This window comes from Oryctolagus cuniculus, chromosome 6, assembly GCF_964237555.1.
Source record: "Oryctolagus cuniculus chromosome 6, mOryCun1.1, whole genome shotgun sequence".
Lineage (NCBI taxonomy): Eukaryota > Metazoa > Chordata > Mammalia > Lagomorpha > Leporidae > Oryctolagus > Oryctolagus cuniculus.
In genome coordinates this window covers 28,887,594-28,913,338 of record NC_091437.1, presented here as the reverse complement: position 1 = coordinate 28,913,338, position 25,745 = coordinate 28,887,594, and the positions used below count along the sequence as shown (strand labels likewise).

The window sequence follows — 25,745 nt, the reverse complement described above, 5'->3', positions numbered from 1 at the left end:
CCTGAACAACTCCGGGTTCTTCTTTGTTGGCATTTATCTTATCAGATACCAGGAGAGGCTCATTTTTCTCACAAGCCTCTTCACTAATAAGCATGTCTGCATAGTTGGGCTGGGGGAAGATCAAATGACTTTTCCGGGAGTCTGCAGTAAGAGAGATCTCGTGGGAATAGGTCTGTAGGAAGGTGTCCACTCCCACAAAGTGGGAGGCTGGTATGCCTGCCAGTCTGCCTCTTGAAGCCTGCAGCAGGCGTGATTTGTGCCAGTGCCTCAACCTGAGTGCCAGCAGTATGATGACAAAGGCTAGGAAGATGCAAGACACAGTGGCCACCGCCACCACCAGGTACAGCGTGAGGTCTGAATCATTGCCATTGATGGGGGTTTTGATGCTGCCCAGGTCAGCCAGGACATCAGGGATGCTGTCGGCCACGGCCACGGTGAGCGTGACGGTGGCCGAGAGCGGAGGCTGGCCGTGGTCCTGGACGGCCACCACGAGGCTCTGCTTGAGCGCGTCTCTGTCCAGCAGGCCGCGCGCCGTGCGCACCTCGCCCGTGTGCAGCCCCACGGCGAACAGCCCCGGCTCGCTGGCCTTGAGCAGGCGGTAGGACAGCCAGGCGTTCTGGCCCGAGTCTCTGTCCACTGCCACCACCTTGGTCACCAGGTATCCGGGCTCTGCTGCGCGGGGCGCCAGCTCCACGCCTGTGGAGCCGTCGGTGGGGAGGGTGGGGTACAGGATCTCGGGGGCGTTGTCGTTCTGGTCCACCACGAACAGGGTCAGCGACACGTTGCTGCTGAGTGGCGGGTCCCCGCTGTCGCTGGCTGTCACCCACAGCTGCAGGTCTCGAAACTGCTCATAATCAAAGGAGCGCAGCGCATAGAGGACTCCAGTGTCAGAGTTAATGGAGATGTAGGAGGACAGAGGTGCTCCCTGAAATGCAGAATCAGCCAAGGAGTAGGTGACCTGAGCGTTGTTACCACTGTCTGGGTCGTGAGCGGTCAGAGAGAAGATGGAGACACCCCTGGGGTTGTTTTCCGGGAGAGAGGTATGATAGGAGGTGTGAGGGAAAGTGGGTGGGTTGTCGTTGACGTCCGCTACTTTCAGGAAGATGTGGTTTTCTGTAGATAGCGCTGGAGTCCCACGATCAATGACAGTCACTGTGATGTTGTAATCAGAAGTCTCCTCTCTGTCCAAAGCATTTGTTGTTAACAGGTGATAGTAATCATCAACAGACCTTTCCAATTTAAAAGGCAGGTTCCCCGGAATAGAGCATTCAATTTCACCATTCTCTCCAGAATCGCCATCATGCACACTGAACAGTGCGATTAGGGTTCCAGGAGGACAGTCTTCGGCAACAGAACTGGTGAGCGAGGTGAGGATCAGTTCTGGGGCATTGTCGTTCACGTCTTGTACAGTGATCAGCACTTTAGCACTGGCAAGAAGGGCGCCTCCATCCTGAGCTACCACTTCCATGTGGTAGAAGCTGGCTGTTTCATAGTCCAGCGATTGCATAGTTGAGATCTCCCCCAGGTTGGAGTCAAGTTGGAAAGTCTCTCTAATTTTGTCTTCTTCGTTGCGAAAAGAATAGGTCAACTTCCCATATACACCTTCGTCTGGGTCCGTGGCAGTCAGCGTGATGAGCCGGGTACCCACAGGCACGTTTTCTGGAACATTCACTCTGTACTCGGATCGAGCGAACAGGGGCGCGTTGTCGTTTGCGTCGAGGACCACCACGCCGATGCGCGCGCTGCTAGAGAGTATGGGGTCTCCACCATCTAAGGCCGTGAGGAGCAGGTTGTGAACAGCCTCTTTCTCGCGGTCCAGAGGCTGTTCCAACACCAGCTCCGGGTATTTCTGCCCATCACTTCCGCTTTTCACTTCCAGAGAGAAGTGCGGATTGGAGCTGAGCTGGTAACTCTGGAGGGAGTTCACACCCACATCCGCGTCCCGCGCAAAAGGAAGCACTAACCGCGTTCCCACAGCCGCATTTTCATTAATTTTTACGTTTAATTCCTCATCCCTGAATCGCGGGAAGTTATCATTTATATCAATTATTTCTACTTCTACTCCATAAATTTTCATTTTATTTTCAACCAAGACGTTAAAGCTCACCAGGCACGGCGCGCTCTGAGCGCAGAGCTCCTCCCGGTCTATCCTGCCCGCGGTAACCAAGCCGCCGCTGCGCGCGTTCAGAGCGAAGAGCTGCGCCCTACCTCGGGACACGATGCGGACTCCGCGCTCTGTGAGCTCCCGTGGCTCCAGCCCCAGGTCCTTGGCGATGTTGCCCACCAAAGAGCCTTTGTCTAGCTCCTCGGGCACCGAGTAGCGGATCTGCCCAGATCCCGGCGCGCCCAACGTCCCCAGAAGCATGACAAGCAGCGGTAGCTCTCTGCAGCTCCAGTGCTTCAGTGGCTCCGCCATTGCCTTCTCTCTATACAGTTTTTTCTTAGTCCTGGTTCACTCTGCCGTTTCGCTGTTTTTCTAAAACCGAGAGGAACGCATTCCCTGGCTAAAACGGCAGTGAGGGCATGGACGCGCGGCTCTCCCCAGGAATTTGTCTGGTCTGTGTTTGGTATGGAACGGAAGACAGCCGGGTCCCTTCTGCTACAGCTTCTCTCCCACCTTGGTGAACAGCGACGCTCAGAGTCTTAACCAGTTACTACACCAATTCCATTTTTTAAAATTTCCCTTAAGTTTAATTATATTCTAACTTTCACTAATGTTTGCCATATCCTAATGTGTTATTGTGTGACTTCGTTCACATTTCTTAAGCTTTCATTCATAAATAGTGGAGGAGTTCTACACACCCTTGAGGTTAATGTAACGATTATATTCTTTTTACTTCCCTAGAAAAGTTTTATTTAATGTACCATTGAGCCTATGTCCTTTAGTTTCTGTCTTCCTCTATTGAGTCCAATTAGTCAGGACATTGAAATTCTTACCTTTGCAGTATCCAAGTGTTGATCTTTTCCCCCCAGGATATATTTATGAAAATGTGCCCATTTGTACATAAGAATGCCAAAGAAGGGTGGGAGGGTGGGTATGAGGGGGAAAAACCACTATAATCTGAAAGTTGTACCTATGATATTTATATTTATTAAATAAAAGCTTTCTTAAAAATAAAAAAAGGATTTGGAATAAAAAAAAAAAAGAATGCCAAAGAAATAAATCTAGCTCTCAAAGTACCTTTGCAAAAAAGAATTACTGACTTATGCAAATTGTACTACCTCTCATGTGCAGAATGAATAAAGACTTCTGTTGTTTCTTTGGCTTTTTAGAAAGTGCCTAGAGTTTCTGTCTAAGAACATGGCAGCTGCAGTATCTTATGCTGAAAGTCTGATTTGCATTGTTTATATATGTCTTGTAACCATATTCAAATACTTGTAGTCAGAGGTTGTACAGTGACCAGCTACTGGTGGCTACAGGTACAGTGATGGCGATCAGGGTTCCAGTTCATAAGAGCAGGAAAGCGTGCCTCTCATACTCAACAGCAAGCAGCAATGTGTGGAATTTTTATGTTGTGGCAGAAAAGGAATGCTATCACCTCTGTGTAACAGTTACGAGAAAGCCCTCGTAACTGAAAAGGATTAAAGAGCTCATTAAGTGGGAGAAGTAATTTTTACCTAATAATATCCTCATAAGAGACATTTTAAAATGAAGATATTTTGTGTCCATAATTTTAAAAAATCAAAACCAAAGTTTTAAGTAGTACTTAGCAGAAAATGTGAGCACAAGTTGCAAAATGTTTTCTCAAATGCATTTTTTCTCAAGAGCTGCTATTTGTTAACATGCAGAAGAGGAGTCATTTCTCACATTTACTATATACACTCTTCATAGAGGACACATCTGACCTCAAACATTACCCATTCTTTAAAAACAGACTTGGGCTTCCCAGATCCCTTAGCCTGCAAAGGTCCTAGTGTAGGTCTTCAGGTTAGTACATGATGTCCTTCCCAAGTCTGGTTAACCAGCCGTGACTCTGGGCAAACTCTTCCTTCCCTTGGTTTCCACAACCTAGTAAGATGAGGACTCTTTACTCTTGAGTATTATGAGTTTGAGAAGAAATAGAAGGGGGCAAGTGCTGTGGTACAGCATGTGAAGCTGCCATTTGCGAGACTGGCGTCCCATGTGAGCATGGTTCAAGTCCAGCTGCTCAACTTTTGATCTTGCTTCCTCCTAATGCACCTGAGAATGTAGTACAACACTGTCCAAGTACTTGGACCCTACCACCCACATGGGAGACCCAGATGGTCCAGTCCCGGCCATTGCAGCCATTTGGGGGTGTGAACCAGCATACAGAAGAGTTTCTCCCTCCCTCTCTCTGCCTTTAAAGTGAATAAAACAAATCTTTCAAAAGCTACCGTTATTTAAAAGAGAAAATAGAAGTAAAATTTGAGTAATAAATACATTGAAAGTGAAAGGAATCACACAAGGTCTCAATGATAATGAACCTTCAAAGGGAAGGAATGCAAAGATGAGGAAGAGAAAGAAGTATCTCACGTAGTAAAGGCTTGCAATTACAGACAAAACTCACATTTTAGATATAAAACCTGCACTTATGATTTGGTTAGGTGAGATAAAGATAATTAAGGAGGAACATTGCCCAAACCTGACTCACAAGGCAATGAAATCTGAATGGAACTTCCTACTTCAGGTAGATGATGTGCTAAGAAACACTGAAATTCGGAGTGAAAACAATTAAATTAAAGCTCACCTTTAAAACAGTATCCGAGGCAGATGGGACCTCTGCATCTTCATGATTTGCACTTGGTACCCAACAGGCATCATCACAGAGGAGGTCCTGAGAGGGAACCACTTCCGGGGTCACAGTGAGAAAATTAAACTCTGTCTTGGCAGATTGTGAGGCAACGCACAGATTATAGGAATAGGGTAACGTTCCCTCACTGTAACTGGGTAGAACTCCAGGTCCAGACTTGGAGTTAAGCCCAGGCTGGAAGCAGCCCCAGGCGGCGGGGCTGGACGAGTGTCGCAGGCGCAGGCCGATGGCCAGGATCACCGCCAGCAGGAAGAGCACAGAGATGGCCGCCAAGGCCACCACCAGGTAGAACTGCAGCTCGGCCTGCGCGTCAGACGGGCCGGGGTCGTCACTGAGGTCCGGCAGCGCCTCCTGCAGGCTGTCGGCGAAGACCAGGTGCAGCGTGGCGGTGGCCGAGAGCGGCGGCTGGCCACCGTCGCGCACCGCGACCAGCAGGCGCTGGCGCGCCGCGTCCCTGTCGCCCAAGGCGCGCGCCGTGCGCACCTCGCCCGTGCGCAGCCCCAGGCTGAAGAGCCCGGGCTCGCTGGCCTGCAGCACGTGGTAGGACAGCCAGGCGTTGTGCCCAGAGTCGGCGTCCACCGCCACCACCTTGGTGACCAGGTAGCCGGGCTCGGCGGCGCGCGGCACCGTGTCGAAGAGCGCCGAGCCGTCGGGCCCCAGCGCCGGGTACAGCACCCGCGGCGCGTTGTCGTTGCGGTCGCCCACCAGCACGCGCAGGCTCACGTTGGCGCGCAGCGCGGGCGAGCCCTGGTCGCGGGCCTGCAGCGTCAGCTCCAGGGTGCGCAGCTGCTCGTGGTCGAAGGCGCGCTGCGCGAACACCACGCCATTGTGCGCGCTCACCGACACGTAGGACGACAGCGCGCGCGGCTCCAGGTCGCTGGCCACGATGGAGTAGGACACCTGGCCGTTGGGGCCCACGTCGGGGTCGGAGGCGCTGACCTGCGCGATGGAGGCTCCCGGGGGGTTGTTCTCGGGCACGTGGACCACGTAGGCGGCCTGGTGGAAAACCGGAGCGTTGTCGTTGACGTCTGAGATGTGCACTGTGACGCTGATGCTGGAGGAGAGGGGCGGCTGGCCCCTGTCGGTGGCCGCGATGGTGACGTTGTACTCTGGGATCTGCTCCCGGTCCAGGGCCCCTCCTGTCATTAGCTTGTAGTAGTTCTTCGAGGAGGATTCCAATATAAACTCGGGATTTCCCAAAACGCGGCAGTAAACCTCTCCATTTTCTCCAGAATCTCTGTCTCTGGTTTTTATCAAGGCGACCACTGTTCCTGGTGGTGAATCCTCTGGCAGGGGGGTAAATACTGAAGTCACAATCACTTCAGGTGCACAATCGTTCTCATCTAGAATTTCGACCTGGACCCTGCAGTGGGCGGCTAAATCTCCGGGATCCTTCGCCTCTATACTCAGAGTGTAACTACTAGCAACTTCGTAATCCAAGTCATCCCTGGTCGTGATTTCTCCTGTTCTTTTATCCAAACTGAAAAAGCGTTCCACGGACTCGTCCACATTATGGAAGGAATAGGTGACGTCCGCGTTGACACCCTCGTCCAGGTCGGTAGCCGTTACTCGGAGCACCGAGAAGCCCGGTGGCACGTCCTCCCGCAGGGTGACCCTGTACACATCCTGGCTGAACACCGGAGAGTTATCATTGGCATCGGTGACTTGGATTTGGATCTGGGTGGTGCCGCTTTGAGGAGGGTCCCCGCCGTCCACAGCTGTGAGGACCAAGCGGTGGCCATCACGCTCCTCTCGGTCCAGAGGACGCTTCAGAACCAACTCGGGGTATTTACGCCCGTCTGGAGTCTGCTTCTCTGCTAGCTCAAAGTACTCGTTGTCGTTAAGGTGGTATCTCTGCAGTGAATTAGGACCAGCGTCTGAATCCAGGGCTGGGTCCATGGGAAATGCTGTACCTGGCTTAGTGGATTCTCCAATTTTTAAATCAACCTTACTCTGCTTGAAGAGCGGAGTATTGTCATTCATATCCAGCACTGTTACTGCTACGTGGAAAATACTGAGTGGGTTTTCAGCGACAGCATCGAAATCCAGAACACACAGCGCCTGCTTCCCGCAAAGCTGCTCTCGGTCTATCCTGTCACTCACAAGTAAGTCCCCGCTCTCGGGGTTTACAGCGAAATACTCCTTCTCTGCGCTAATCCGCAGCTTCCGACCTGGCAAGTCCCGGACGCTGAGTCCCAGGTCCTTAGCTAGGTTTCCGACCACCGAGTTCTTAGCGAGCTCCTCGGGAATTGAATAGCGAATCTGGTCTGGCAGAGCCCCGCCGAACAAAGAGAGCAGAAAGGGCAACAGTACCTGCAGCCATGGCGCGGGACCGCGCCTTTCTGCGCCCAGCCTCATCCTCTCGGCGTCCCTCTCTCTGCAGATGCCCTGCTTCTTTGCCGGTGGGAGGAATAAGCCCTCCGAGGATGGCAGAATCCGGGGTTGAGCTACTTCTTCTGCCTTTGGTTTCTGAATCTGTACTGGCCTCCTCTCTGTGTTGGCTTGAGCAGGAAGTTACCCTCCCAGAAGCTCCCCAAACGACTCGGATATCGTCTCTCTTCATTTGCCCTACAGCGACGCCCAGGGGTTTTTTCAGGGAACTGCACCCACGACTTCTAACTGCAAAGAACCTTTCTTCTTCTTCTTCTTCTTCTTTTTTTTTTTTTGTATTATAAAAAGTATTTACTTGTTTTAAAACATCCAAATGCAAAAGGTGCATACAGCATAGGTTCTCCTCATCCCTGCTTTCAAACGAGTGGCATGTTTCTTGTGTAATCCTTCCAGAGCTATGTTTTGTGTACTGCAGATGATAAAAAATGCTCTCCCTCCCTTCTTTGCAGAAATGTAGGCACACATTATAGCATACTCTGCACTTGCTTTTAAAAAATTTGTCATATCTCTAAGAACATTTTGTACCAGTTCTTAATGAGATTTCCCATTTATTTCTTACAGCCATGTAGTAGTCTACCATATGGATATATGAGTATAATAATTAACCTAATTAGAACACAATTTCTAAAGGAAATAAAGAGTACATTAAGCCAAAATATATTTTACATTTGATATTAGTTTATAAATTAATTACCTTCTGCTCTCATAGGCCTTTAAGACATGCACTACTCTAGTTCTGGAATTTATTCCTGATGCCAGTTTCTGAATATGTTTGACACAACTGCAAGGCCAATTGAGTCCATACAAATTAGTTTTAGGGCTTCAGTATTTTAAATATTTCTCCTTAGATATGAGTTGTCTCTCAATTCATTTTTATTTCTTTTTCCTCTCCCCAAGCCAGTTAAATGTATCCCATTCCACTTTATTATATTGTTCCACAACTTCCCATGAATATGAAACCATGTAGACATGAAAACTCTTTTTAAAAACTTATTTGAGAAAGAGAGAGAGAGAGAGAGAGAGAGAAAGGAAGAGAACATTTCAATCTGCTGATTTACTCCCCAAATGCTCACAAAGGCCAGGGCTGGGCCTGGTCAAAGCTAGGAGCCAAGAACTTAACCTAGGTCTCCTGCATGAATGGCAGGAAATGCATACTTGGGCCATCACTACTGCCTCCTTGGGTCTGCATTAGAAGGAAGCTGGCCCCGGGAAGTGAACCCAGGCACCCTGCAGGATGCAGGTGTCCTAACTGCCAAGCTAAGTGCCTGCTCCTAAAATGCTCCTTCTTATGCTTCTATTGAGTCATATTCCACAACCATCACAAAACCTGCCAGTCATCAAAAAAAAGCCAATGTGGGTAGCTGTAGACATCCACAAATTCAGAAATAACTGGCAGAACCAAATGAGGGCACGGGGAATGGTGTTGCATATTTCTCGCATACATTTCTCTCACGTCAGGTCATTCCAGGGCCACAGTGACACAGATCTCTCAGAGTGATTTGGGGAGATATTTTTAAGGCCAACTTACTAAGTCGTGTGAGTCATATCAGCCCAGAATCCAGGAAAACTAACAATTTTAAGAGACCCAAAAGAAGAAAAATGGATAAATTCATTATTTTTCTTAGAAATCAAGAAATTTCAATAGTGATGCCATGCTAATCAATTTAGAAATTATTAAAATTACTCCTACAACTTACTGCAATATGAGTGAAATAAAATGAGTAATATTTTCAGTAATCACAAAAGTATAAAGTAATCACATACGGTCATTGCTGGTGCATTTCAGAACAGAAACAACAAACTATTTGACAAACATCAGTCTGTTAAGAAAATATCCCTGTTAAGAAAATATCCCTATTTGTCTAAAAGTTAAGTTCATAAATTTCAGATATTCATAAATCATCACTGTCTGACTATATTGGAAAATATCCTTTCTAAGAAAGAAAAGTAAACTTCAAGCAAACCTTGGTAGAGTGTGAAAAGAGGAACTTTGAAAATACTCAATTCAGGTTCAACAATAGTTTCATGAGGAAAAAGTAGTGCAAGTATGAAATTACACAGCTCTTTCCATTTTCACAGGTCTAATCTATTCTTTCAATAATGTCCAAAGGCAAATGAAATTTAAAGATGGAGGTGGTTTACAGGCATAAAACGGAGAAACTTTCGCTGAAACTACACTTGAAAGAACAGAACAGACGTAACACTATCTTCTCTGCACGTAGTAAATGGTATTGATCAGGACTGAAGGACCATCTGCTCCTCCCCTTAGAAACAGAATATTAACAAAGAGGTGCCTCTATCTGGTACATTATTCAGTTGGAGACATACAGTTCTCTGCCTGATTTCAGTGTGTTAAGATCTATCATAACACTGACTCACCTGAAGACTGGGGTCTCCTTTCGTTTCAAGTAAATCCTGAGATATCAGAAGAGGGTCGCTTTTCCCACAGCTCCCCTGGCTGAGGAGCGTGTCCGCGTAGTTGGGCTGCGGGAAGATCACGTGGCTGTTCCGCGAGTCCGCCGTGAGGGACACCTCGTGGGAATAGGTCTGCAGGAAGGCCCGCACCCCGTCCACGCCCACAAAGTGCGAGGCCGGTACGCCCGCCAGCCCGCCACAGCCCGACGCCCGCAGCAGGCGAGAGCTGTGCCAGCGCCGCAGCCTGAGCGCCAGCAGCACGATGACGAAGGCCAGGAAGACGCAGGACACCGCGGCCACCGCCACCACCAGGTACAGCGTGAGGTCCGACTCGTCCGCACTGGCGGAAGGCTTGAGGCTGCCCAGGTCCGCCAGTACGTCGGGGATGCTGTCGGCCACGGCCACGGTGAGCGTGACGGTGGCCGAGAGCGGGGGCTGGCCGTGGTCCTGGACGGCCACCACGAGGCTCTGCTTGAGCACGTCTCTGTCCAGCAGGCCGCGCGCCGTGCGCACCTCGCCCGTGTGCAGCCCCACGGAGAACAGCCCCGGCTCGCTGGCCTTGAGCAGGCGGTAGGACAGCCAGGCGTTCTGGCCCGAGTCTCTGTCCACTGCCACCACCTTGGTCACCAGGTATCCGGGCTCTGCTGCGCGGGGCGCTAGCTCCACCCCTGTGGAGCCGTCGGTGGGGAGGGTGGGGTACAGGATCTCAGGGGCGTTGTCATTCTGGTCCACCACGAACAGGGTCAGTGACACGTTGCTGCTGAGCGGCGGGTCCCCGCTGTCGCTGGCTGTCACCCACAGCTGCAGGTCTCGAAACTGTTCATAATCAAAGGAGCGCAGTGCATAGAGGACCCCAGTGTCCGAGTTGATGGAGATGTAGGAGGACAGGGGCGCCCCCTGGAAGGTGTTCTCAGCCAGGGAATAACTGACTTGGGCATTTTCTCCACTATCAGGGTCCTGGGCAGTCATGGTTAAGATGGAGGCTCCTCTGGGGTTGTTTTCAGGAATGTAGGCTGAGTAGGAGGCATGAGAGAAGGCCGGGGGGTTGTCATTGATGTCCACCACATGCAATGAGATGTGAGTTTCTGTAGATAATGGCGGGGTTCCCTGATCCGTTGCAGTGACAGTGATGTTATATTCTGAGACTTCTTCCCTGTCCAGAGTCCCCTGTGTCAGCAACCGATGATAATTTCCATATGCCTTTTCAAGTGTGAATGGCAGACTCTCTGGAATGGAACATGTGACAAGGCCATTCTCCCCCGAGTCACTGTCATGCACGTTGAAAAGCGCAATGACTGTACCTGGTGGAGAAGTTTCTTGGATTGAATTGGTGAGAGATGTCACCGTCACTTCCGGAGCATTGTCATTTACATCCAGAACTGTCACCAGCACTTTAGTTCTGGCTCGAAGACCAGGTCCATCATGGGCTTCGACATCAATATCATAGAATCCAGAGTCTTCATAATCTAGGTCTCCCAGTATTGTTATATCCCCACTCAGAGAATTCAGCTGGAATAGTTGGGATATTTTGTCTCTTACTTTCCGGAAGGAATAAGTCACTTCTCCATTGGCTCCTTCATCTGGGTCAGTGGCTTTTATGGTGAGTAGCCGGGTGCCCACAGGCACGTTTTCCTGAATACTTACATGGTACTCGGGCCGAGTGAATACCGGGGCATTATCATTGATGTCCACAACTGTTATGTGAATCCTGGCCGAGCCAGAGAGAACCGGGTTGCCTCCATCGAAGGCGGTGAGGACAAGCTGGTGGAACGCCTGTTCCTCACGGTCCAGGGCCCGCTCCAGCACCAGCTCTGGGTACTTAATCCCATCCACCCCGCTTTGCACATCCAGGGAGAAGTGATCATTCGAGCTGAGCTGGTAACCTTGCAGGGAATTTACTCCCACATCCGGATCAAAAGCCTCTGGAAGAGGAAATCTTGTCCTTGGAGATTCACTTTCAGCCACTTTTATTTCCCTCTGCTCTGAACCAAAGCTGGGCGCATTATCATTAACATCGAGTATTTCCACTTCTACTCCTAAAATCTTCACTTTGTCCTCTAGGAGAATCTCCAGGTTTGCCACACATGTTGGAGCTCGGTCACAGAGCTCCTCCCGGTCTATCCTGTCCGCGGTAACCAAGCCGCCGCTGCGCGCGTTCAGCGCGAACAGCTGCGCCCTACCTCGGGACACGATGCGGACTCCGCGCTGCGCCAGCTCCCGCGGCTCCAGCCCCAGGTCCTTGGCGATGTTACCCACGAAGGAGCCTTTCTCCAGCTCCTCAGGCATAGAGTAGCGGATCTCTTCAGCCCAGATTTCCCACAGGGTCCCCAGAAGAACGCAGATCCGGATCAGCCGGCTGCAGCCTGAGCGATGAGGAGGAGCCGCCATTACAGCCCCGCTGCAGAAGAGCCTGCTTGGGTTTTCCTGGGAGGACAGCTGGCGAGCCCTAGGATCTTTGGGGTCCAGGATAACGTGCCTTCAACAATACCTGTGGGAGCTCTCGGGGGTCCAGGCTGAAGCTTCCGTAAAGTCCCAGAATCATGGTTTCGTGCTGAAAAAATCTTGTTCAGATTGAATTTCTGGTTGTCTTTTTTCCCCTGATTGGTGAACAGCGACACTCAGAGTCCTAATCTGTTACTGCAATATTTTTTTTAGTAACTAGAGCATCACTTTTATATACCTTTCCCATATCTAACCCTACTTTCACAAAGAAGAACAAAAGTTGGATTCCAGTTGCTTAATTTACAATGGAAATCTAGGGATTATCTAAAGCTTCCAGTTCAGTACACTTTTTTACATTGTTTATTTTCACAGAGAAAATACTATGGTAATTTTGACTATTTTCTACATTTTTTTCAAAGATAGCATTATTCATCCCCATAGCCCACTCTTAGTATAGTGTGTTGTGTGGGGACATAGTCATCCTCCTAAGAAAAAGTGTGGACTTTAAGAATAAAGGAAAAAGGTAGTTGAAATAACAGTGGCCAGCAAGGTGGAGCTTTAGACCCAACCTATACAGGAAGAAGTTTTCTCATGTGAGCTGACCTTTAGGGCCTGGGACAACTTTTCAATCCCCTTGCAAGAAATGTATGTTGTTCAAGAGATAATCTTACCCCCTTTGTAAGTAAGGTTGGCAAACAGTGATTTTAGGCCACAAGGTATGCCTGTGACTATCTTGTTCACAGTATGTCCTCAAGCTGTAAGACAGCAACTTCCACAGAGCAGGCACTCACGTGTTTTCCATGTTTAATGAATGGATTGCAAAGGCAAAGAGTAAAATAGTAGGCCATAAATCTGGCGATAAAAATAACCAAGAGGCAAAATCAGAAAAGTTGGACTTAAACCCTGGAACAAGCAGATATTTCTTTGATTTTTTTCATGTAAGACACATCCAATATTATTTTGCCATTATTGCTAAGTTTACTTTAGCTTTGATTTTGGAAGCAACCAGTAAATGGAAATATTTTAGTTGTGCATGCATTATCAGTGCATGTTTCATCACTTAATTATTCAAGAACGCTTACTTTACTAGTCTGAGATTTGAGATAAAGCATCAAGTTACCAGCTCTTTAGATTATTCCCCACTTAACAATTAACACCTAAAAATGATTCATAAATTTTAAAGAGGCACAAAAGTCCATGAACTATACAGAAGTTTTGCATCTTCAGACTTTGAAAGAGTAGAGTACAGGTGTTTTACAAAAGCCTCAAAGGAAGTTCCTGAGGGGTGAGGATAAAATGAGATGCTTGGAAATAAATTAGACAATATGTGCAAGATATCCCAAAACATGTGCAGATTTGACTTATTTCTCAGAGATCTATATTAAAGAAACAAAATGACATATATAAAAAGGCCTTATAAATAAAAATTATTAATTACAATGTGACAAAGCAGTGATGAAGTAGAAAGAGAATAAACATAAATGACTAAAGAATGGTTAAGAAAACCATCTAAGGGGCCAGTGCTATGGCTAACTGGTGCAGCATATAAGCCCCTGTCCACAGCAACGGCATCTCATATGGGCACCAGTTCCAGTCCTGGCTGCTGCACTCCCCATCCAGCTCCCTGCTATTTAACCTGGTGGGGAGGGCATCAGATAATGGCCCAGGCACTTGGGCCCCTACCACTCAAATGGAAGACCAGGATTAACCTCCTGGCTCCTAGCTTCTGCCTAGCCCAACCCTGGCCACTGTGGCCACTTGAGGAGTGAACAAGTAAATGGAAGCACTCTTTCTCTCCTTCTCTCCCTCTCTCTCTCTCCCTTTCTCTCTCTTTCTCTCTCTCTCCCCTTTTCTCTCTGACTGCCTTTTAGACAAAGAAATCTTTAAGAAAAAAGAAAACTATGGAACATCCTTGAAATTATTTTAAAAGATTTATTTATTATTTATTTGAAAGAGTTAGAGACAGACAGAGAGGGAGAGACATATATTCCATCTGCTGGTTCAATTCCCAAGTGGCCACAACAGCTGGAGTTGGACCAGGTGGAAGCCAAGTACCTAGGAGCTTCTTCTGGGTCTCCCACATGGGTGCGGGAACTCAACCACTTGGGCCATCTTTTGCTGCTTTCCCAGACACATTAGCAGAGAACTGGATCAGAAGTTGAGCACCTGGGTCTTGAACCAGCACACAAAAGGAATGTGGGGGCATTGTAGGTGGTGGCTAACCCATTAATCCACAATGCAAGACCTCTTGAATGAAATTACAAATGAGGATGGTATTTACCTAAAGATTGTGATTCAAATGCAAAGTGTGAAAATCTTAGCTACTTGTGATAAGACAAATAGGGAGGAAGAGGCTTTGTTATTGAAAGTTGGTGTTAAGTACACATGTTGGTGTGAAGAGGTAAACAAATAGGATGTAAGGGATGAAGGTGAACATAAACTTTAGCGCCGGCAGAATGATCTGTCAACACATTTATAAAATGTTAACCATAAGATTACTTGAAAAAAAAAACAGTATCAATTAAAAAGGGCACTGTTATTACTAAGAGAAGTGACATCCAGGAAACATTTTTTTTTTTTGACAGGCAGAGTGGACAGTGAGAGAGAGACAGAGAGAAAGGTCTTCCTTTGCCGTTGGTTCACCCTCCGATGGCCGCCGCGGCCAGCGCGCTGCGGCCGGCGCACCGCGCTGATCCGGTGGCAGGAGCCAGGAGCCAGGTGCTTTTCCTGGTCTCCCATGGGGTGCAGGGCCCAAGCACTTGGGCCATCCTCCACTGCACTCCCTGGCCACAGCAGAGAGCTGGCCTGGAAGAGGGGCAACCGGGACAGAATCCGGCGCCCCGACCGGGACTAGAACCCGGTGTGCCGGCGCCGCAAGGCGGAGGATTAGCCTAGTGAGCCGCGGCGCCGGCCAGGAAACATTTTTTTTTTTTTAGCAAGAATTATCAATCACACAGAAATGCCATCAGTAAAGATTGAAAATTAGTAATCAAATAGCTTAGAAGAGTCCTGAGTATCCAAGAAACCAATATCCACCCATCTAATATACACCAGCTTCCCCAGACACCATGACCAAAACCACAAAAACGACCAAAATTAACTATGCACGACTGAGCGATTGAGAGGCAGAAATAATATAGAAAATTTAAATAGGTTTGCAGAAACTCACGTGAGAGGAAAAAGAAGACTCATCAGCGATTTGGGGACCTTCATTATTGGCACAAACAGCCACAGAAGAATCGCCACTCAGGAGATCCTGAGGGACAGCCACTTCCGGGGTCACGTTGAGAAAATTAAACTCTGTCTTTGCAGAATGGGAGGCAACGCAGAAATTATAGGAATAGGGCAAAGTCCCTTGGCTGTAGTCGGGGAGAACCACGGGTCCAGACTTGACGCACAGACCGGGCTGGAAGCAGCCCCAGGCGGCGGGGCTGGAGGAGTGTCGCAGGCGCAGGCCGATGGCCAGGATCACCGCCAGCAGGAAGAGCACAGAGATGGCCGCCAAGGCCACCACCAGGTAGAACTGCAGCTCGGCCTGCGCGTCAGACGGGCCGGGGTCGTCACTGAGGTCCGGCAGCGCCTCCTGCAGGCTGTCGGCGAAGACCAGGTGCAGCGTGGCGGTGGCCGAGAGCGGCGGCTGGCCACCGTCGCGCACCGCGACCAGCAGGCGCTGGCGCGCCGCGTCCCTGTCGCCCAAGGCGCGCGCCGTGCGCACCTCGCCCGTGCGCAGCCCCAGGCTGAAGAGCCCGGGCTCGCTGGCCTGCAGCACGTGGTAGGACAGCCAGGCGTTGTGCCCAGAGTCGGCGTCCACCGCCACCACCTTGGTGACCAGGTAGCCGGGCTCGGCGGCGCGCGGCACCGTGTCGAAGAGCGCCGAGCCGTCGGGCCCCAGCGCCGGGTACAGCACCCGCGGCGCGTTGTCGTTGCGGTCGCCCACCAGCACGCGCAGGCTCACGTTGGCGCGCAGCGCGGGCGAGCCCTGGTCGCGGGCCTGCAGCGTCAGCTCCAGGGCGCGCAGCTGCTCGTGGTCGAAGGCGCGCTGCGCGAACACCACGCCGCTGTGCGCGCTCACCGACACGTAGGACGACAGCGCGCGCGGCTCCAGGTCGCTGGCCACGATGGAGTAGGACACCTGGCCGTTGGGGCCCACGTCGGGGTCGGAGGCGCTGACCTGCGCGATGGAGGCTCCCGGGGGGTTGTTCTCGGGCACGTGGACCACGTAGGCGGCCTGGTGGAAAACCGGAGCGTTGTCGTTGACGTCTGAGATGTGTACAGTGACGCTGATGCTGGAGGAGAGGGGAGGCTTGCCCCTGTCGGTAGCTGTGATTGTGATATTATATTCTGAGATCTTCTCCCGGTCAAGAGTCCTGTCAATCACCAACTTGTAGTAATTCTTGGAGGTGGATTCTAATTTGAAGGGAACTTCTCCCTGAACGTAGCATGTCACTACACCATTTTGCCCAGAATCCCGATCTCGCACTTTAATCAGGGCTATTACAGTTCCAAGATCTGAGTCCTCTGGGATCTGGCTAGAAAAGGACATGAATGTCACCTCTGGGGCATTGTCATTCACATCGCTGATTTCAATCTGCACATTACAGTGAGCTGTGTGCACCCCTCCATCCTTGGCTTCTATACCCAACACGTATCGATTCCTTTCTTCAAAGTCCAGTGTACCATTGGTTGTGATCTCTCCAGTGTTTGGGTTGAGACTGAAGAAGAGGCCGGTACTCGTTGGGGCCTTGAGGAAGGCATAAGTGATCTCTGCATTTACACCTTCATCCTGGTCTGTGGCCGTCACCTGCAGCACGGAGGTTCCCCAGGGCACGTTTTCTTGGAGGCTAACTCTGTATACATCCTGGCTGAACACTGGGGCATTATCATTGGCGTCAGTGACGTGGATCCGGATCTCAGTGGTGCTGCTCAGAGGAGGGTCTCCGCCATCCACAGCAGTCAGGATTAGGCGGTGGGAGCTCTGATGTTCCCTGTCTAAAGGTTTTTCCAGCAGCAGTTCAGGGTATTTACTTCCATCAGGACTTTCCTTCGTTGACAGAGAGAAGTATTGGTTGGGGCTGATGGTATATATCTTCAGAGAGTTACTTTCTACATCTGCATCTTGTGCAGAATCCAGAGAGAATTTTACCCCTGGTAAGGCTGACTCGCAGATTTCTAAATCAATGTCTTTTGTAAGGAAACGTGGTGCGTTGTCATTAACATCTTGGATTGCAACAGTCACATGGAAAATATTCATTGGATTTTCTGTGACCAGTTCAAATTCTAGTGTACATTCAGATTTCTGTCCACAAATCTTCTCTCGGTCTATCCTGCCACTAACCAACAAATCCCCGCTCTCCGCACTAACGCTGAAATAATCCTCTGCACTAACCCGCAGTTTCCGAGCTGGTAACTCTCGGACACTGAACCCCAGATCCTTAGCAAGGTTCCCCACCCGTGAGCCCTTGGCCAGTTCCTCTGGAATTGAGTAGTGGATCTGTTGGGAGATGACCCCGCCGAACAAAGACAGCAGGAAGAGAAACAGTACCTGACTTTTCATCTTCTCGGCTTCTCTGGCACTCCTCCACATTGCTCCAATTCTCCACGAAGCGTCTTTTCAAGGTTTCTCCGGGATCTTTATTTTTAAAAATGAGTGGCGGCACCCTAGACGTTGAGATTTGAGGGTAGGACTTTTTTATTAGGCGCTTGAGGGTGCCCGGACAGCCTCCGCGTTCTGATGCGCGCCGACAAAGCAGGATTGCTCTCCGCCAGACTACTGCGCAGAACTGAGAGCCCTTCTTTTCCTTTTGGTCGACAGCGGCGCCTGGAGGTTGTCTTGAAAAACTGCATACTAGCCCAGCTATTTGTCTTCGAAGTGTAAATTCTTGAATCTGTGAGCCTACGTTATCTTTTAATTTAATGGAGAGAACTAAATAAACATTGTACACATTTTTGTTACTTTCCTGTTTCTTATCTCACTAGCAACATCATCATTTCACATTCTTTTGTTTCACAAGACATACAGCCATTCTTTTCAGTTTGGGAGGCAAAAAGACCTTCAATGATTTCAGCGTGCAGTATTTATAAACTTTGATGTGAATGGTTTTTTACCCACATTTTTAACGGGCTATGATCCTTTCCCATCTGTAAATTCACTGTAATGACTTCCTTTATTTAGTATTATAAACTTTTCCATATATACTTTATCATGTCAATATTACCTTTAAAAGATATAAATCTTGGCAAAAATGAAGGAGACAAGGCTCTACAATTATTTTAATGTGCTGTTCTTCTTTATAAAAATGAGCATTTCCTGGCTAGTAGCATGGACATTTTGTTAAAAGAGTCAATTTATTATTTGGGCCCACATGTGCCTTCATACAGTTGAATCTTGTATAAGCCATATTCATTTTTATGAAACTGAGGATTCCTTTGTATATTAATGTATATGTGATCCTCTTTAATGGCAGTTCTTAGCTTCAACCAACTTATACAATTAATTCCTGAAATAAATTTGACTTGATCTCTGGTAAATCTTGGTGAGGCATTGAAGTTTCTTAAACATTCCATTTTAGAATTTATCCTGGTACTCACACCAATCCTTCTATTTTGAGTGCATTATCATAGATGCTGCTGTAGTTTGAATGATCCACCATTTCATGTATTGGAAACTTCATTCCACAGTACATATGTTAATGATATTTGGAGGTAGGACTTTTGAGAGATGACTGAGTCATGAGGGTTCTGCCCTCAGGAATGAATTAGTCCACAACTGATCTAATGTACATCACAGGAGTGGCTTTGCAAATAAAGCAGCTCTTTCTTGGTCAGTCTCAAGACTCTCCCTGTCTTGCCAAATGATGGTGCACGAAGACCCTCAGCAGGTGCTGAGTGGACGCAGGCACTGTGCTCTAGCACTTCCCAGCCCCCAGGACTGTATTCTAAGTACACCTCTATTCTATGTAAATTACCTGGTGAAAGGTATTGTGCTATAGCAACAGGAAACAGACTAAGACAGACAAAGACTCAGCCATTTTATTTTACTGTTTTGCAGTGTTGATAATACTCATCTCATACTCCAGTTAAAACAGACCATTATTTGTTTTCCTAAGACAGACAGCCTTTATACTTTCTATTCCTTTTATTATGAACTTCTCTTCCCTTTCTCTTGTAATGAATTTATGCAATTCCATATTTCAGGAAAAAACACTATTTGTAGTGAAAATAGGATATCGAGATCTCTCATTATGTGTACAAGCAAATGGAAATTATGCTGCTTTTGTACTCAGAATATTTTCATGACATACTTGTAGACAATGCTTCACATGGAATACATAGAGAATTCTGTTTGAGCATCCAAATTTCCCCTGAGATTAGCCATTTGTTGTTTTTCTCCTTACAAGGAAATGGATATAAATACTATGAAGATTTTTCCTTACAAAATATATGGCAAAAGTTATGCATCTTTCAAACATTTATTTGGGGGCCAACATTGTGGCACAGTGTATTGTACTGAGCCTTCCAATACCTATTTCTTGCATGCTCTGCTTCAAATCAAGCTTCCTGCTAATGCTCTTTGGAAGGCAGCAGAAGATGGCCCAAGTGCTTGCACATCTGCATTCACATGGGAGACCTAGTGGAGCTCCTGGTTCCTATCTTCACCTTGGCCCAGCCCTAGCTTTTACCTCCATCTGGGAAAATGAACCAGTGAAAGGGAAATATTTCTCTCTCTCTCTCCCTCTCTCTCTCCCCCCCTGTCACTTTGCCTTTCAAATAAATCTTAAAATTTTGCTTTATTTTTATTTGGAAGGCACACACACACATACACACACACAGTTTCCATCTACTAGTTCACTGCCCAAAGGAGGCTGGAACTCAATTTGGATTTCCCATGTGGGTGGCAGCACCCAACTACTTGAGCCACCATGTGCTGCAATAGCAGTAGCTAGAACTAGAAGTGGAGTCAAAATTGGAGCCCAGGAACTCTGATATGGGATGTGGGCATCCCAGGTGGGGACTTAAACAGTGTTCCCAATGCTTGCACCAGGTTATGAACTTTTTTTATTTCATGATGAATTTGAAAGTTTGAGTGAGAATACACCTTTATTTACTTACCATTTTCTTCAGATCCTGTTGTTTCTTGTGTTTAAATGTGCCTTTTCTTAATATATCGAGGGACAGATCTAAACTTTTTCTTTCTTTGTTTTTTCTCTTTAAAGATTTATTTGTTTGTTTCAAAGGCAGAGTTACACACAGAGAGAAGGAGAGACACAGAGAGACATCTTCCATCTGCTGGTTCACTCCCCAAATGGCCACAACAGTCAGCACTGGGCCAGGATGAAATCAAGAGCCAGGAACTTCTTCCAGGCCTCCCATGTGACTACAGGGGCCCAAGCACTTGGACCATCCTCCACTGCTTTCCCAGGTGCACTATCAGGGAGCTGGATCAAAAGTGGAGCAGTTGGGAATATGGGATGCCAGGGCTGCGGGCCACAGCATCCTGCTGAGCCACAGAGCCAGTGGCCCCAAGGGATCTATTCCTCTGTTTGAGTTCTAATGAAATATATTTTGGTCCAATTTTGGATGACTCCTTTGTGACTTCATGAATAAAAGTAATTTTATAAATTTCAGAATGGTCCAACAAGCTATAGACCATGAGCAGGAATCCTAATAATTGTTAGGGGTGGTCTAGAAATTTGCAGATATTCAGACATATCCCTCTACATTTTAATCCTTCTCAAAGGGCAATAAATATAACTCCAAGTCTCATGATAGTTTAAACCCATGAACCTTTCCACCTTCAGACAAAAAGCTAAAGGCAATATGAACACACATACACACACACACACTCTTTAGGTACTATAGGTAAAATCATTTGATTAATGTCTACCTTTTTAATCTACCAATTTTTATGTCTTTGTGATGAAAAGTGTGTGGCCTGGCTTGGACAGAGTCAAATATAACTTTATGGGAGCACCAAACAACTTGTATCAGTACATTGTTAAGCTTATTTATATCAGGACAGGCTGAGTGGACTGGCTTAACACATTTCAATTCATGAAGATTTAAAATGCAAAAGGTCTATTCCTCATAGATATACAGAGCAGTGTTGGGCAACCACAGGCTCTTCTCATCGTAATGACTCAAGGAAACTGGTAGAGGAAGCAGTCACAATTCTAAAGAATAAGTTACAGATGAGAAAATTCTCAAAATGGCAACAAGAGCTTCCTAGGAGAAGTGACACATGTGACTTCCACTCACAGATTCATTGATCAGAACCGGTTACACAGGCCCCTCAGCTGTAACCAGGCCGGGAAGTGCCATTGGAAACCCCGAAGGAGACAGGGACAAATATTTAGAGATCAGCACTAATGATGACTTTGCTGCTTTATTTTTCAAACAGATGTGTGTTAACGATTTATAACAATCTCATTGGCATGCTTGTTTTCATAATATTGGGAAAAAAAAGAACTCACCAGAGGTAGCTTGGTGTCTTCTTTCGCTTCAGTTAAATCCTGAGACATCAGAAGAGGGTCGCTTTTCCCACAGCTCCCCTGGCTGAGGAGCGTGTCCGCGTAGTTGGGCTGCGGGAAGATCACGTGGCTGCTCCGCGAGTCCGCCGTGAGGGACACCTCGTGGGAATAGGTCTGCAGGAAGGCGCGCACCCCGTCCACGCCCACAAAGTGCGAGGCAGGCACGCCCGCCAGCCCGCCACAGCCCGACGCCCGCAGCAGGCGAGAGCTGTGCCAGCGCCGCAGCCTGAGCGCCAGCAGCACGATGACGAAGGCCAGGAAGACGCAGGACACCGCGGCCACCGCCACCACCAGGTACAGCGTGAGGTCCGACTCGTCCGCACTGGTGGAAGGCTTGAGGCTGCCCAGGTCCGCCAGCACGTCGGGGATGCTGTCGGCCACGGCCACGGTGAGCGTGACGGTGGCCGAGAGCGGGGGCTGGCCGTGGTCCTGGACGGCCACCACGAGGCTCTGCTTGAGCGCGTCTCTGTCCAGCAGGCCGCGCGCCGTGCGCACCTCGCCCGTGTGCAGCCCCACGGCGAACAGCCCCGGCTCGCTAGCCTTGAGCAGGCGGTAGGACAGCCAGGCGTTCTGGCCCGAGTCTCTGTCCACTGCCACCACCTTGGTCACCAGGTATCCGGGCTCTGCGGCGCGGGGCGCCAGCTCCACGCCTGTGGAGCCGTCGGTGGGGAGGGTGGGGTACAGGATCTCGGGGGCGTTGTCGTTCTGGTCCACCACGAACAGGGTCAGCGACACGTTGCTGCTGAGTGGTGGGTCCCCGCTGTCGCTGGCTGTCACCCACAGCTGCAGGTCCCTAAACTGCTCATAATCAAAGGAGCGCAGCGCATAGAGGACTCCAGTGTCAGAATTGATGGAGACGTAGGAGGACAGGGGCGCCCCCTGGACGGTATCCTCGGTCAATGCATATGTGATGCGGGCATTACTGTCGCTATCTGGGTCCTGGGCGGTGGCGGAGAAGATGGAGGCTCCTCGGGGATTGTTTTCAGGAACATAGGTAGAGTAGGAAGCGTGAGGGAAGGCGGGCGGGTTATCATTAATGTCTGCTACGAGCAGAGTGATGTGAGCTTCCGTGGACAGAGGCGGACTTCCCCCGTCTGTGGCTCTCAGGCTGATGTTATATTCTGGCACTCGTTCACGGTCCAGCGACTCGGCTGTCACTAGGCGATAATACTGGTCTATTGACTTTTCTAAGGTAAATGGCAGGTTTTCCAGGACAAAAACTGTGACTTGCCCGTTCTGCCCTGAATCCCTGTCGTGCACATGGATAAGGGCAATTTCTCTTCCAGCAGAAGCCTCTTCCGGGACTGAGCCTGTGAGAGAAGTGACTGTAACTTCTGGGGCATTGTCATTCACATCCACGACTGTGACTAAAATCTTGGCTTTTGAAAGAAGACCAGGTCCATCTTGTGCTTCAATTTTAATTTCATAAAACATCACATCCTCATAGTCTAGACTTTTTAATATTGATATGTCTCCAGTCACTGAGTTGAGGTCAAAAATCTCAGCGATCTTCCCAGGCATTTTATCTAGGACATAGGACACTTGAGCGTTAAATCCCTCGTCAGGGTCTGTGGCATTGACCGTGAGAAGCCGCGTACCCACTGGCACGTTTTCTTGAACACTTACCCTGTACTCGGGCTGTGTGAACACTGGTGGGTTGTCGTTTGCATCTAGAACAATCACTTGGATGTACAAGTTGCCTGAGCGGACAGGGTCACCCCCGTCAGAGGCAACGAGAACAAGCTGGTGAACCTCCTGTTTCTCACGGTCCAGTGCGCGCTCCAGAACCAGCTCCGGATACTTGGCTCCATCAGACACGCTATTCACAGCCAGGGAGAAATAGTCATTGAGGCTGAGCTTATAGTCCTGCAGGGAGTTCACGCCCACATCTGGGTCAAAGGCTGTCTTAAGAGGAAATCTGGTTCCAGGAGCTGCTAGTTCTCCAATTTTTATTTCCAATTCCTCTGTTAGAAAATTTGGAGCATTATCATTGATGTCTTGAATTTCTACTTCTACTTCAAAAATTTTCAATTTGTCCTCAACCAGGATGTTAAATTTTACCGCGCATTGCGCGATCTGCGCGCAGAGCTCCTCCCGGTCTATCCTGTCCGCGGTGACCAAGCTGCCGCTGCGCGCGTTCAGAGCAAACAGCTGCGCCCTACCTCGGGACACGATGCGGACTCCGCGCTGCGCCAGCTCCCGCGGCTCCAGCCCCAGGTCCTTGGCGATGTTACCCACGAAGGAGCCTTTTTCCAGCTCCTCCGGCACGGCGTAGCGGATCTGCCCGTATCCTGTCTCACACAGCGTCCCCAGGAGCGCGCCCAGCAGAGCCAATCCCCCGCAGTCTCGGAATCTCAGACAACTGGTCATTTTCCTCCTTGGTGAATTCTTCTCTCTGAAATTTGTTCCCATTTCCCGCCACGGATTCCAATCTGATTTTCCCAAGACACTCAGGCTTTCATGGTCCTAATTCCTAGGTCCCAGAGCTAACTGACCTCCGGGGTGAGCTTGGTAGCCGCTGGGGATCTTCTGAGACTGAGGTGCGGGTTCTTTGCGTTTTAGAAGCAAGGAAATGGAGGACTTGCTCTCCAGCTTTTTTTCCCTTGAGTGGTCAACAGCGACGCTCAGAGGCCTAACCATTTACTGCACCCTCGCTAACAATTCTAAGTTTAAGTTCTCAGAAGTCTGAAATCATTTTTGTCAAAGGTAATGGGCCTGGTGTTGATTCCACACAACTGAATTGATAGTGTGACTTTGGTTACAGTTCCTATCAAGTCATGCACTAACATAACTTCACCCATATTGCTTCAAACATGGTGGACTTGGTGTTTCCAAATGTTCAGTTTAAGGATCACCCAGAAATACCAGTTGTTTTTGAATGTGTCCTTAAGAGCCTGACACTCTAGTTTTAATATTTGCTATTTAACCGGTTTGAGCAAGCACAAAATCGGGTTCCAGACAATATGTCTGTCTGGGGTGTTTAGGTGAATGACATAGCCACAGCCTCTTCCTTCACCAGGAAAATAACTGATGTAATCACTACACTGGGGAGAATGGGCAGGGAGAATGGGCAGGCCTCCAACCTGGCCTTGGAGGTAAGCAAAAGGCTTTCCCAGCAAACATGAGAGGAGTAGATCCTTGAAAGGCTTGGAGGTGAAAAGAATGCTTGGCAACATCTAGATCTGAGAGAGAATCATAGGCCTTGGGGTACTGAAAGAGGCTCATCTTTCCTAAATCTGGAGTGTGCCAGTGTTTTCTAAAAACCACCACTAAAATCGGAAGGGATAAATTCTTGTTTTGTTCCAGAATCCTTTTGCTTGTATGCCTGACTCTCCATGCACAGAGATAGATACACAACATATTTCTCAGTTTCAGTGTGATGCAGTACGCACCTATCTATAAAGGCACTTATTCTCCCAGGCCCCACACACTTTAATAGGAACCCTGTCTTTAGCTTCCTCTATTCATACTTTATTAATTACAAGTAAAGCTGTTATGGCAGTTTATTCCAGAGTTAGTTCCAATTTTACCTCATAGATACTTATGTAATATTAAACACAACGGAATACATTGTATCAAATTTTTCCTTGTCAGATGTGTTTAAATACAATAAAGAATCATTGCATTTGTGAGAGGAAGAGCCAGTTTTTGCAATCTAAGCTATTACGTGTGTTTACTCTCCAATCAAAATTAAGAACAATCCCCGTGATGTAGAAAACATGTGTGTTCACTGTCCTCTGTTATTAAAGATATAAACAGCATAAAAAGCCAACATGGAAAGAGGAACGGAGAAGGAAAACTGATGGGAGAGGGCCTGGGACATTTTTACAGCTGCTATGAGTTGGGAACTTTGAGAAGACAGACGTACACAGAGGACCTTCGGGGGAAACTGTATGCTGTGGCCTCTGAGTCCCTGTATCTTTTCTTTAAACAAAGGCATAATGAAGATATACATTATTTTTAAAGATTAGAAAGACAATGTGGTTTCTTGAAATGAAAAACAAAAAATAACACAGAAGAAAAATCTGTTTATAATCATTTTACCAATTTATTATAGAGCAAATGGTAATATTTCTTTAAGGACCACATTACTAATGGCAGTTTTTTATATAAGCAGCGATAATTCTTTTTAAAGACTTATTTATTTGTTTATTGATTGATTGTTTTGAAAGGCAGAGTGACACAGAAAGAGAAGAAG

General features: G+C 48.2%; 1 protein-coding gene and 1 long non-coding RNA gene across 9 annotated transcripts in view; one reads left to right on the top strand and one right to left on the bottom strand.

Annotated features, from left to right (window-relative positions):
• Positions 1 to 25,745, bottom strand: part of LOC100353508 (protocadherin gamma-C4) — a 191,400-nt gene that overhangs the window by 143,876 nt on the left and 21,779 nt on the right. The window contains exons 1-2 of one of the 8 annotated variants that reach the window (XM_070076237.1): positions 4,710 to 9,256; positions 2,307 to 2,476 (exon numbers count right to left, since the gene is read on the bottom strand). The exons of 1 other annotated variant lie outside the window; for it this stretch is intronic. In XM_070076237.1, coding sequence (XP_069932338.1) covers positions 2,453 to 2,476; positions 4,710 to 7,130 — 2,445 coding nt within the window. In that variant the 5' untranslated portion in view covers positions 7,131 to 9,256 and the 3' untranslated portion in view covers positions 2,307 to 2,452. Of the gene's footprint in view, position 1; positions 4,010 to 4,709; positions 9,257 to 9,542; positions 11,967 to 15,189; positions 18,216 to 21,490; positions 23,933 to 25,745 lie in introns of those variants that run through there. 6 more of the 8 variants (XM_008255137.4, XM_070076240.1, XM_070076233.1 and 3 more) reach the window with 6 other exon arrangements.
• On the top strand, positions 6,746 to 12,033 carry LOC127490689 (uncharacterized). Its single transcript, XR_011389773.1, has 3 exons — positions 6,746 to 6,877; positions 9,243 to 9,890; positions 11,901 to 12,033. It is a non-coding gene; the product is annotated as an uncharacterized lncRNA (long non-coding RNA).